This window comes from Dermacentor silvarum, chromosome 11 (genome assembly GCF_013339745.2).
Source record: "Dermacentor silvarum isolate Dsil-2018 chromosome 11, BIME_Dsil_1.4, whole genome shotgun sequence".
Taxonomy (NCBI): Eukaryota; Metazoa; Arthropoda; class Arachnida; order Ixodida; family Ixodidae; genus Dermacentor; species Dermacentor silvarum.
The window spans coordinates 76,425,376-76,439,191 of NC_051164.1; the positions used below are offsets into that span (position 1 = coordinate 76,425,376).

General features: G+C 46.7%; 1 protein-coding gene across 1 annotated transcript in view; it reads right to left on the bottom strand.

Annotated features, from left to right (window-relative positions):
- LOC119432689 (general transcription factor IIF subunit 1-like) overlaps positions 1-13,816 on the bottom strand; it is a 41,767-nt gene that overhangs the window by 17,296 nt on the left and 10,655 nt on the right. The window contains 6 exon segments of the mRNA XM_049658356.1: positions 4,964-4,970; positions 7,892-7,997; positions 8,072-8,181; positions 10,042-10,247; positions 12,447-12,682; positions 13,659-13,797. Coding sequence (XP_049514313.1) covers positions 4,964-4,970; positions 7,892-7,997; positions 8,072-8,181; positions 10,042-10,247; positions 12,447-12,682; positions 13,659-13,797 — 804 coding nt within the window.

Consider the following 13,816-nt stretch of genomic DNA (forward strand, 5'->3'; position numbering starts at 1 on the left):
CACCACACTTCACTGCACGTCGCGCACATTTCACTGTTTGCACTGTTCACAACACTCATGAGATCATTGTTCGCACCACTTCAAATATGTACATTTGTTTTGTACGCGTTATGTTCTCACTGCTTAGTCAATCCATCGCCCTACTCATGTAATCTGTCCCCACGTTCTGTCGTCCCTTAATGTACTATATGTGGAAAGTAAGGCTCCCTCTCATTACATCTGTTATACGTCGGCTTAGCTTTATATGCACGGGCTCCTCTGTTAAACACTGCATCTCGCTCCGCCCAACTTCTATTGCTCGGGTAGGTCTGAAAATCCTTCCTCGACCTGTTTCTCTGCCTGGGGCCTGCCACTGCTTGTATCGTATCTCGTGTATCCTCCTTGGGCTCGACTCGTCCCGTTCCCGATTTGTGCCACACAAATTCCCTAGTCCTGTAGCCTATCTCACACTTGGTTGGCTCTATCGTCAACCCTATGTCCTTGTCATCGGCAATCGCCAAACAAACACCAGTCTTCTCCTCGTTTTTCCCCTTAGCCATTGTCTTTTGGCATACGTCACATGCTTTTACATACCGTTTCACGTCACTCTGCACTCCCAGCCAAAAGAACTCTTCCGTTATTTTTTGTAACGTGTCTTTGATTCTCTGGTGACCTGCCGTTACACTATCATGCGCTAACTTCAATACTTTATTCCTCAGTCTCTTCGGGACCATCAACTGTAATACTTCCCTACCTGAACTGAATATACATCTCCGGTACAATAAATCATTCTTCTTTATAAACTCCGCTACTGTCCGACTCCTTTTCCTTTGCACCCGTTCCCCTATCTTCTGTTCACACTTTCTTATCGACTCATCCTTGTTCTGCAATTCTCGAAACTCTGCTACCGTTATATTTAACCCCTTCACGGCCGTAACCTGCAATGCTGGCAGAGGTTTGGTACCCTTACTGCTTGCTCGTGTTTGCACTGCGGCTGCTACGTCCGTGTCTTGTATCACTCCCTTTTGCGCTTCTGAGCATTCCTTCTCTACCACGTCTTTCTCAGTCTTCTTCCAACTTGGGTCGGGGTCATCTGCTTTCCTCGCTCCCGGTACATTTCCCACAATCAAATCATAGAGGGGATCGTCTACACATCTAGCTGTGACTAGTCCTGTATAGAAGGGTGTCGATATTGGATCTGTGCCTCTGGCAGATACTTGACTGACTTGTCTACCAAGATCACTGGTTTAAAGTATCCGGTCATGCTTTCATGCGGCACTAAACTTTTCCTCACTAAAATTGTATTTGCTCCTGTGTCTCTCAGGCACTGTAACCTTGTGCCCTTCTACCTCGCCTTCCACTACAGGCATGTTCTGTCCTCCCTGTCCATCCTCTCTTGTGCTCATAATGCATGCAGTCTTATCCATGAATCTGGTCCTGCATTCGTCTGCTCTGTGACCTTTCTTTTGGCACAACTGGCAAACTACCGGTGCTTCGTGACGATTATCTCTCACCCGACAGTTCATCGCTACATGACCCAGCCGATTACATAGGAAACACCTCTGCGGTCCCCTTGGTCTGTTCATTTGTCCTTGATTCTTCACCTCTTCTACCGCTGCTGCGTGCGTATCTTTATCACTCTTTCCCAAATTCTTCAACCCTTGTGCTTCTACAAACTGTTCGGCTTGTTCGGCCATCTGCTTTACTGTTTGCAACTTTCTTTCTTTGAGAAATATTGCCAGACTGTTACTGCACCTGGCCAGAAATTGTTCACCTACGACTTTGTCACGAACTGCTTCATACGTTTTGTCAGTCTCTGAAAGCTCTATCCACCTTTCAAAGTAGTTAGTTAGTCGGCACGCAAACTGTTTGCCTGTCTCCGAGTCTTCTGGCTTGCATGAGCGAAACTTCTCTCGAAACCCTTCTGCCGTCAACCTGAATCTCTGTAATAAAGTATTTTTCACCTTGTCGTAGTCTAGTGATTCTTCAGCTGACATACGCCCATATACACTCAACGCTTCACCCACCAAACATAGGCTTAAGGCGTTAGCCCACTCGCTCTTCTCCCAGCCTTGCCCGATGGCTATTCTCTCGAACCGATGCAAATATGCATCCAAGTCGTCTCTTCGCTCGTCAAAAGGAGCCATTAATTTTCTAGGGCAAATTCTCTTTGGTCTGGAAGCAGCTGAGTCGGATGACGCCGATCCGGGTGAACTTGTGCCTTCGCGAGAACCCGCGCCCATCTCCGCTAGTCTTATCTTTAGTTCTAGAATTTCCTTTCGCTTTTCTGCTGTTCGCGTACTTGTTCATGCTCCTCGCGTGCTCGTTCGTGCTTCTGGCGCTCTCGTTCGTGCTCCTTCTCTTTCTCTTGACGAGTGTACTCGAAGAATGTCATCGCCTCATCCTTAGACATATTCAAATCCTTTGCTATTGCCGCCAAACGCTCCCACTCCATCTTTGCTACTGCCGAGTATCGGTGACTGGGCTAAGATAGAATCCGGGAACGGATCCTGGCAAGCTCGCCAATTGTGATGTGTTTCGTTGTCACCGATCTCGGAGGCGTGCGGGTGTTATGAGAGATGGATAGGGAAGACGCATGGCAACACAGCAAACAGATTTTATTTACACGCGAACTCAAAACCAAAAAGCCTCAAACCGAAAATCAAGCTACACACTGAACTAAAACACAATGAATAAATAAATGCCAACAAATGTACAACCTAATGAATCAATAAATATCCTTAACTTCGTCTCAGTTAGTCCTAGGCCCTTCCTACCCCAAAGTCTGGCATCACTGACCTACTGTAGTGACGATAGAGGAAAGTCTTTCTTACGAAAGTCCGTCGATGCGCGTATTCTCCCGGCGGGGATCTCGTTGGGCCTTTCTTAATGTCGGTGCCTCCGTCGACCGTCGTATATTCGTTGCTGCCTTTCGGTCGGTCCTTCAACTCGCTCTTCTTCGGGAGCCTGGATAACCCGGTCGCTGCTGCTGACGTGGCCGGGAGAGGTGACGGGTTAGGCCTAGCGACGTGCTCGGCCGCCGCTTCCGTCCAACTTCTTTCCCGAGTGCCGACGTGGCGTTCCGGGGATCATCGCACGTGCCGGTCTGCCGTAGAAGGGGGAGCCTCTCTGGGGTGCCTGGTCCTGCCGTGAGAAGCTGCAGCTCGTCCAGGAGCCTCGCCCGAACTTGCCGAGGTCGACGGCCACACCGTGGACGGCCAACGTCACGGACTCGGCCAGACCCCCAAGTCTCCCGTCGCCAGTGCGGTGCTGGCGATGCGACCTTCCTGGCCCGGAACCACGTCGATAATACCAGCTCAGCCTCGCTTCTGCCTCGATTATGGCTCGGTTCACGCGCCTCACGCGCCTCGCGCCGTTCCGAACGCTCCGATCACATCGTCCTCGTCTTCTTTTATTTCGCCTCCGGCGTCTTACTCATGACAAGCACTAATGTCACAACAGATCATTTTACTCACACTTTCGTTATCTTTTCATCCACTTTTGTTTTCCCTATTCCTCATTATTTTCTACATTTCCATTTCAACAACAGCTAATTACCCCTATGCTTTCCTTGGCTTCAATGCCTGTTGGCTTTATATGGCCGTGATCTTAAAAAATCGAGCCACTCTGTTTCCCCCACAATGCCCAATGTATCATTTTTGATACGCTGATTTTGGCACCTAAAACTCCAATTTAAGCACTGGAAACCCTATGCAGGACCCATACACGTGTTTTTGATATACCGGAGTGAGTTCTCAGTTGTGGACAGTTCTACAAATCAATTACTAAGTAATTAATTACCATACTAATTATTGGGCACACAATTATTGTTTCATTGTTTTCTTCGTACCAATATACCCCCCTATAGCCGTAAATAAATGTGAATAAGCTGTTTTAATTTTCTTTGATGTGAAATGGCATTCGGGCTTTGTGGGGTTAAACAATAAGGGTATATAGTATATAGCACTATCAGGAAGCGACATACTGATCACAGCATGTATGAGAGATCCCACGCTCTGGTTTGATGGACCCACAATTCCAAAAAACAGACACTGTCATCAATGCAACAATACTGATGAATTTACAATGTGCGCAGAAGAAGAAAGAAAGGCAAGAAGGGTGCATTCACTTTTCCAGTTCTTATGCCAGTAGATATTATACAATGGGTACAGGCCTGCATTAGCTCAAGCACCAAAATTAAGAATCAAGTACAACGTGCACTCTCGCAAGAAAACATTTGTATCGAGTCAGTGTACAGCCCAGTGTAAAGCTTAAACACTGTCTCCTAAAGAGCTCAACTAAGTGGGGTAGTTTCAGACCGCTTTCGCATGTCTGTGGTTACACACTAGTAGATGAAGACACTAAAGCATTCATTATTCAGTTCTTTGCATTGCGAGTACAAAAATAATGTTATTATCTCAATGCTGAAAGAGAAAAACAAACATGAGGATAATTTTATCTTGCTTTAGAGCTCACCAACCAATACCTTTTTTGAACAAGCTGGAGATCCGACAACCTTTACAACAAGCACGCTAAGATCGCTAAATATGCCTGTGAATGAAGCTATGTAAACGAAACACTAACAGTTTCACAATGCATTCTCTCAGAGCTCCCGAGTGGGCTAGCTTTCAAGAAGGCAAAAGCAGCTGCACTACCCTCGGGAGTACCAACAAAGCCAACGAGACCCAGTATTTACACAGGAAGTACCAACACAGGTTTGGCACTTCGATACAGCAAATTTGTCATGACTTGTGTTTCGAAACATTTTTTTTTCCTTACGGTTGGAGGAGTAGATGGAGGTGGGGGATTTGGGGGACGTTGGTATCTTCAGAGTTTACTGGGTTGCATGGCAACATACAGCAATTTATAGCTGAATGTCACTTTACCACTTAACTTTAACAAAGGGAACAGGGGGATTGGAAATGGCAGGGGAGAGTGGACACAAAAGGGCCCCACTCAGGTTACTTCACAATGGCAGTCATACCAAAAATCTAGGACAGGAAGGGGAGAACAGCGGGTGGAAAGCACTTTCCTCCACTTCTGATGACAATGAGGCTTGTTTACCCGATAACAATTATATTGAACCTTACAAATATGGAGTAGTGGTCAAAAGCAAGAACAACCAGTCACTTCACACTAATTATTTGTAGTGAAATGGTACAGTAGAACCCCACTGTAATGTTCCTGGGTGCTGCGTTTTCCCGGCTGTTACGTCGTTTTCGGCCGGTCCCGGCACAGCTCCCATAGAACAAAATGCATTGGTAACCCCGCTGTTACGTCGCAACTGTGGGACCGTTCCCGCATCATACATTGCGAACTGCCACCCCACGCCGGCCCGAGCGGCCATTTTGACTTTTCATGTTGCTTGACTTGGTTGCTGGACGATGGCATTGGCCACCCAACGTGCCGGGGGCGACACTTATGACGTATTTTCGGTTTGCACCAGCAATAGTATGGCCCTTGAAATCCTTATTTGCTATCTAAAGATGGTGTCTATGACGCGTTGCCTCCCTAAAATTGGTTTTGGCTTATAGATGTTCTGTATAAAGTCCAAGGGCGATAACGACGTCGCCGTATGCTGTATGTGTGAGTGAAAGCGTGTGAGGGGAGCCGACGACCGCGTCTAAATCTCGCCGCACGCGAAAGAAAAGCAGGGAGGAAGCGTGCCTTCTTCCGTTGCGCTCGAGGCACCGGCGAGGAAGCAAGGGGGAAGGGATAGCGGGCAGCGTTGTGCATGGTTGTGCTCTGGCATCAACTGCGTGCTCCATGGCGGAGCGCGGTCGCGTGGGCCGTATCTTGAAAGCGATCTGCATTGGGGGCACAGTCTACGCAGTGTAGGTGCGTCGGCGGCTCGTAGATTTGTGCATGCTGTGTGTTCTCGGCGCTTAGTTTGCGTTGAAGTGATGAAGAGCACGAAGGTCATTTCGCTCGCTTCTGCAGCGCGTGTCCGCGCTCATCGAGTGTGATGTGTTCATGTTTGCCTGTGGCCGCTGACGCCACGCTTGTTAATATATTTAATAAGCGAACGTTTACAAGTTCATGCGAACGATAAAACTACTAATCGTACTTTGTATAGCTGTCTACTAAGTTGCTATCGCAATCGATACTTCGGCTGTGAAACTACGACTTTTTTTCACACGTAAGAATGAAAATATTGTGTGCAGTTCAACACTACTCCCATTTCTAAATTTTTCCTGTTTCCCGGCTCTTCTGTTTTGTTTTTTTGTTTTTTGTTTTTACGGTCCCGTGAAAAACGTATCAGCGGGGTTCTACTGTATCAACTATTGTAGGGATGGGCGAATAGTGGATTTGAGGTTCGAAGCGAATTCGAAGAGAATAGTGATTTGGTCGAATAATTTGAATCGAATAGCATATATCACATATTACAGTAAAACCTAGTTAATTCGAATTTCACAGGATTGAAAAAAAATGTCCAAATTATCAGGCTATCAAGAAACCAATAAGCAAATGCTTACTACGTAAGCATGATTTGATTAGTGTAATGGATGAGCAAATCCTTTTGCTATTTTGCACAAAAGCACTGCGGAAGCTGCAATTCTCGTCATCTCGTGACTGATTGGCTCTCGCAGCGGCGACCGAGGTCTCGCGACTTCCTTCGCAGCATGGCCGCGGCGCGCGCCATCATTTGCGACTAGGGAGCGTTGCATGTAGGCTCCCTATTTGCGACACGCTTTGCACCACCGCGCGCACATCCCGATTATTTTTTTGCCAGTAAGCTGACCGCCAACAGATTGCATGTCCATCACGATGTAGCCGGTGCTCTTCATCCTCTACAGCTTTGCACCGAGTGAAACCGAAACTGTTTGTCACAACCACGGCCTAGGGAGCCTATAAGCAACGCCGTTTTAAACAGCGCTTAAATGTAGGCTCCCTACCACGACCGCTATCGACGTGATTATGAACGGCGACTTTGCGGTGCTTAAGGGTACAGCCACGCTAGCGACAAAAACGCGTGCGTCTTGCCACGAGCGGCAACGCGTCATGCCGGTCAGCAGGAATCGTCATGCCAAAACCGGCAGGAATCGGGGTACAGCTTGCCGAGGGTACCGAGAGTGACGTCACGGAGCCAATGGCAACCGGACCTCCGCCGCTCCGTGCTGGGTTATCAATCGATGATCGTCTGGCGAGTTCTATGGAGGGATTTCTGGAAGCTGTCCGATCGCACCCTTTTCTCTCATGGTGATTCCGCGTTCCGAGAGTGCGTGAGATCATATCGCGCTGCCGCGCAGTAAGACGCGATTGCCACAGTGGACTTCGCGGCAAGGCGCTGACGCGCGGCAACTTGCCGCTCGTTGCCGCGATTCGATTCGATTGAATATTCGACAATACCGAATATTCGCCCATCCCTAAACTATTGTCTTATCGCTCCACGTGGCAGCTCAACACTTGCCTAGGGCAGGGAGTCAAATGTGCCAAGCAGCTGCATCCACCTTAATACTATCACAGGTACGTTTTTGAATATTGTCACGTTGTGACGAGGGTAAAAAACCAAACAATGCCAAAACTATGAGCTAAGAATCTAACTGTTTATCAGGTAGACTGGTGCCCAGAAAGATGAGCAAGACTCAAATCACAATGATAATGACAAGCACGGCTGTCAGCCGTCGAATCTACTCTCCTAGGTCGAGTTCATCGACTAATTATTACATGTCTCACCGGACATTCTAGATTAATTGCTGGTGCTCACATATGTTCTAGAACGTACGACACTATTGACGAGGTGAACACAAGACAAGCGATGCTTCGCTATAGAACTGGTGAAAATGTTCCAAGATATTTCTCATACTGAGCGAAAAGTTGATAACGCCGATTAAACCAGGAAAAAATAGCACCGATAAAAAGTAATACAATGATCCGTCACAACATGAACAAGCTAAATGCTTGTACTCACCTTTGCCCTTCTTCTCGTCACTCACGTGCTTGGTCGGTGTGTTTGCACGGCTGCTGTTCGCACTCTCACAGCCATTCTTCTTCTTTGGTTTCTGACGAGAAGAAGACTTCAATCAGAAATGATGCTGTACTTATCACAAGGCACACAAGCGAGAAGACGTGGAAACCGGGTTGCCATTACCTGCATGAACATGGCGGACTGGAACTTGGAGTCGTCGAAGTCAGAGTCTGAAGACTCGGAGCTGGATTCGCCAGAGGAGTTGCCCTTTGATGCACTCTTAGACGAGCCACCTGCAAAATGTTTTGAAGATGGCTTCAGCGAGTCTAACGACCGTTTTGTTAAACCATGTCACGGAAAATGACACATACAGCCAAACCAGCACCGATATGCTGAATTAAGTGATGTGACAATGTGAGCCTTAGAAGGGCCATGACACCAAATTTTTTAGCTTAAAATATGCATTGCATACATAGCACAGCTTATGTGCCTCACAGCAAGTTTGCAAAATTTGAGTGCATTGGGTGCAATAGAAAATTTGTATATGAATTCTTTTTATCTCGCAGATGAACTGCAAAGCAGTCTGGCGACACTAGAGGTGACGAAATGAATGCCGAGAAGAGTTGGATGACCGTGTCACTGCCCCTTTAAGTTTGGCTGGTCATAGTTTACTTTAACGAGTTTTCTCCTGCTATAAAAAAATGACAGGGCCAGACATGCTATCCACGATGGCAAAAAGAAAAAGCAGCTCAAAATACCTAATCAGGCATGAAAAAGGTGGCAACATTTGCAGAAGTAACTCATATAGTATGCATTATCATAAATTTGACTTATTTGATGCATGAATTACAACCTGTTTATGGGAATCAAAATATTTTTCAATGTGTGATATGCTCTTTTGTGCTCACTGCACTGATCAAGTGACTGAGATAAGTAATTTGTAATTTCCAAACTGCCAAGTACAAGGCTTTGAGCTCTTTTTGGAAACATGTGCTGCACACTTTTGTAACATGTAGTATGTTACAGTTTTTATTTACTTTATAATACAGCTGGTAAGTAAAGTGTTCACTTAGCCTTGGCCTCTGCCCAAATCTTGACATGAATGAAATTCTTTTCAAAAACTGCACTTTGGTGCTTATGTCACCTAGGAAAGGCAAACCAAGCTCACCTTGAACAAAATTAGGAATGAAATGAAGTACTGACAAATAGGCTGTAAAAAATAGTATCCCTTTGTTTTGTTTATATTAGAACTGTTTTTCATTTTTTAAAGTGTTTGCTTGCTTATGTCTGCTTCACTGTGATGCTGCTATAAGGGTGACACACTGTATGCCTTTTGCCATGTCACCCAAGACAATTTCCTTTGTAAACTGTTTTAAATAAAAAGGAAGCAGTAGAAGCTAACAGAGTGCGAAGTGTCTGTTGGCTCAAATTGATGTGGTCACGCTGGCTGTAACCAAAAACACGTACCTAAGCTAACATAGAGTGCAAAGTGTCTGTCGGCTCAAATTGATGTGGTCACGCTGGCTGTAACCAAAAACACGTACCTACAGCCAAATGTCCCATCAGCGAGTCCATTTCCGTTATTTCAGGACAAAGGTTTCGAAAATTCCGGGACATAATAATGAGCTGCATGCATTCCATATGTAGTTTTAGATGTGAAGCATCTTATGCTCGGGGCTATGTAAATCCCTCCCTCCCTCCGCCGTGCGGCGTCCACTTCCGGTTCCGCTTCCGGTTCCAGAAGCCAGCTTCTGGCTTCCAGAGAACGCTTCCGGCGTTTTGCCCGAATGATCCCCAGCTGCTTCGCCCACTCATCATCATTCACTTCGTCCTCTCATTCTTCTCCCGCAACGCCGCGATGAGTGCCACGGACAGCACCAGCGTCAACGCCAGTGTCAGCGCCGTGGACAGCGCCGCAGAGAAGAGGGCTCGAGCCGCTGCCACGAAACGGAAGCGGCGACAGGCCGATCTGAAAACTAATGGGAACTTGAGTCGACCCCATGGCTGCTTCGCATACTACTCAGGGTTCCCCTACGGGAAGATGGTGTAATTTTGGTTCTTGACAAAAGGTCCCTGCCTCAGTTTATAGGAGCACTTAAGGAGTTTGTAAGTGCGCAGATATGCAGTTGTATTCCCTCCGCAACCACACTCACCCTCTTTCTTGTCAGCCTTCGACTTCGGCTTGGCCTCAGCAGTTTTCTCATCCTTGGCGGCCTCCTCCTCTCCCTCAGGCTTCTCCTCCTCTTTCTCGCCTTCCTCCTCTTCGTCGGACTGGTCCACGGCCCTAAGGGCGTCCTCATCCTCGACACCTTTCAGCTCGCGGTTCGCCTTCTCGTCTTCGGGCTCTTCTTCTTCAGAGCTACCAAAGTCAAGCAACATTACGGTGAGGATTCAATTTACTGCTCCTTTTATTGCATAGCTTGGTATAATGATTGCAGCTGGAAATACCAAAATTACAAACGTCCCCAGACCTAAACATCTTGGGCTAAACAAACTTTTACAAGGATCACTGAAATAAACTAAGCACTTACAGTGCAAGCCACTCAATGAAAAAGTTGGGAAATGTGACAGATTGATTTAATGGTTTAATGTTCCAAAGCAACAACCATGCTATGAGAGACACCGTCACCGTAGTGGAGAGCTTCCGGATTAACTCTGACCCCTTGTGGTTCTTTAACATGCACTTTAAATCTAAGTACACGAGTGTTTCTGCATTTCGCCCCCATTGAGATGCGGCTGCTGCGGCCAAATTGGAACACTGCAGGACGAACGCCTCTCCCTGAGATCTCCAATTACCCCTGTCTTGCACTAGCTGATTCCAACTTGCGCTTGCAAATTTCCTAACTTCATCATCCCACCTAGTTTTCTGTCGTCCTCAACTGCGCTTCTCTTCTCTTGGTATCCATTCTGTAACTCAATAGTCCACCGGTTATCCTACGCATTACACGGCCTGCCCAGCTCCATTTTTTCCTCTTAATGTCCACTTGAACATCGGCTATCCCTGCTTGCTCTCTGATCCACACCGCTCTGCTCGTGTCTTAGGCCTAACATTTTTCATTCCATCGCTTTTGGTGCGGTCCTTAACAGGAGCAAAGTACAAGAACGCATTTGTTGGCAGAGTAGAAGCCGCCCCCCCTCCTGCGCTGCCTTCCCGCTTTGCTCCTTTCGGTAGAAGATTGCGTCGCCAGTTACCCTTGCGCCCGATTGCAAGATACGCATTTGGTGCCCCGCAGCACAGCGTCGCCCCCCCTCCCTCCCTCCCTCTTTCCCGTACCCACCGGCCTTTCGCGCGACGGAAGCAGGGCCGGGCTCAACTGGCGCACCCAGCCGTGACGGAAGTCGCGTTTGCTCTCCGCTGTGCGTTCGCACGGGGGATGATTTTATCACCGCTTTCGTCGCGATTTTTTATCGCCTCATCCCGATTTTATCGGGATGAGGCGCGCTTTCACTCGCACATACGGCGCGCGGTGACAATTTTATTGCCCTTGGGCTCTTGCTCCACGTCTCATGCTCCTCCTCCGCATCGCCTTCATTGATCTCCGCTCCCGTCAGTGGGCGCACCTCATTGAGAAGCGTGCTCGCTACCGCCCTTGTCGGCGAGATTTTCCAGCGGAAGCCGCATTATAACCGGTATTTCGTCTCACGCGGCTGCACTGTAAGCGGTATACGTATACATGGGAGTTCTATGGGAGGGTAAACGGGAGTCGGAAAAGGCCGCGTTGTAGCCAGTTCTGCGCTCTAAACAGTTACGTTATAAGTGAATGTAAATGGCAGAACTGTAAATGCTTTTTACGTGCGCGTGCCTGAGTGAGTTCACCTACGACTTTAACTTAGCTAGTTTTAATTGTGTTTCGATGATACGAATTTCGGCTAATACGAATATTTTTCGTGACCCCGTAAGATTCGTATCATCGAGATTTCACTGTAGTATATGACAAAGTACAAGAAGAGTAGGCTAGAACTATTGGGATTTTTCGGTGGTGACTACTCAATTCGAAGATCAAATAAAATGGTGACTATTCGATTCGAGGACTGAAATCGAATACAGTCAAACCCACTTATAAAAATCGCACTTTAGTGCATTTACGATTTTCTGATCCTGCCTATTCAAATTGCTTCCAGATAAATTGAATGTTTTTTAAATCGGCGTGCTGTTACAATGAACACTTCGAACCCGGTCCAGGTAATGAGAGGGTGCACACAAAGTACTAAAGCACGGAAGCGCAAGCAAACTGGGAACACGGCAGCATGCCCCGCTTCACTGAAACTTCGATGATAATACGGCTTGCAAGATGAACGAGCAACTGCTGCTTTAACACAGTGTGACCAGTGCATACAGGTCAAAGAACGGCAAGCTTGTTATTACCAGCATGACATAGCATTCTCAAAAGTAAGTCGGTTTTCAAGTAAGTAAGTTTTCAAGAAAGTAAATGGAAGCAAGAGAGACGACAATTATTGCTTGGGTGTAAACATTTCTTTCAAATGGAGCCGTAGTTCTCGCTGCAACTGCACAGAGCTGGAGAAACAAAAGTGTAAAATACAGAGCTCTCTCCCTCACCTGGATTCTGACATGTAATCCACTTCCCTGTCGTCAAAGTCTCCCTCGTCGCTCTCCTCCATGGCCTCCTCATCGGACTCGTTCTTTTTTTTCTTCTTCTTCTTCTTATCGTCCTCTCCCGCTTTACCCTTCTTCTTCTTCTTGCCACCAGCATCGTCATCGTCCCTCTCGCCATCCGAGTCGTCGTCACCATCGCCGTCCGAGTCGCTCAACCAGTCGTCCATTTCGGTGAGTTGCTGGAGCACAGGGAGAATAGTTATTTGTCTGTGCAGCAGACTAAGGTTCACAGCTTGCCACACTACGCTAAACAATGAGCCAATGAGCCCTTTTTTTTTTAAGTAATCAGAACGAGTGCACGCTTTGTTGCTTTGCATTTTACTCTGAAGCATGTTGGTTGTTCCAAATAGACATCATTTGATAATTTTTTATCTTTGCCCAATGGCAGTTTGTCATCTCTGCCACCGGTTTGCACCATTTATCACCTTTGTCGCTCTTAATTTTATACAGAAATACTTCGGTAGCTTGACAGTGACACTGGTAACCAGAACATTCGTTACTGTTTCACGACAGTTATAGCAGTAACGTGCAAAAATGACAGAAAAAAAGATACACACACAAACACGCATCCTGAATGATCAACAAGACTAGCATGCATATTCAAAGGTTAGAATGTCGCACTCTGTTTAATAACGCAAAATCACAGTTTTGTTCGAAAGGCGAAAGGCATTGATAGTAATAGCAAAGTATTACACAAAGTAAGGTACATAGTTTTATACACTGCATAAATTGCAGTATAATTGCTTACTAACTAAACAATACTGGTGTCCCGCACGCAGACAAACACGATCAGATCTCACTCATGACTGCAAGCACATGCTGTCACAACACTGGCGTAATACGGAGCACTGGCAGCAAGGAGCGAGTGTATGCCTACTATGGCCATGAGGATGAAATTTATTGTACTTTTGCTTCCATTTTACGTTTCACTGAGCACAGTTGACAATTATGAAATATTCTAAACATATTCACATTTATTTAAGGGACTATTAGAATCGAAGTCTGAATCGAATAGGGCAATATTTGATTATTCAAAAGCATCGAACATTCACACAGCCCTGATCTATGCAACTATATCTGGCCTAAGCACCAATTTGGCCACTTCATCTACTTCATAAGACTGCTTTTAGAAGGGCATGCAGCAGGGGCACTCACAAAGTCTCGGTTGTTCTCCTTCTTGCCCTTCTTCCCCTTCTTTCCTTTTTCTTCCTCTGCCTCCTCTTTGCTTCCTTCGTCCTCGAGGGACATCTTCTTGCGAACCATGATGGAGAAGTGGTTCATCACTTTGTCTCTCCTGCGGATGAGGCCCAAGG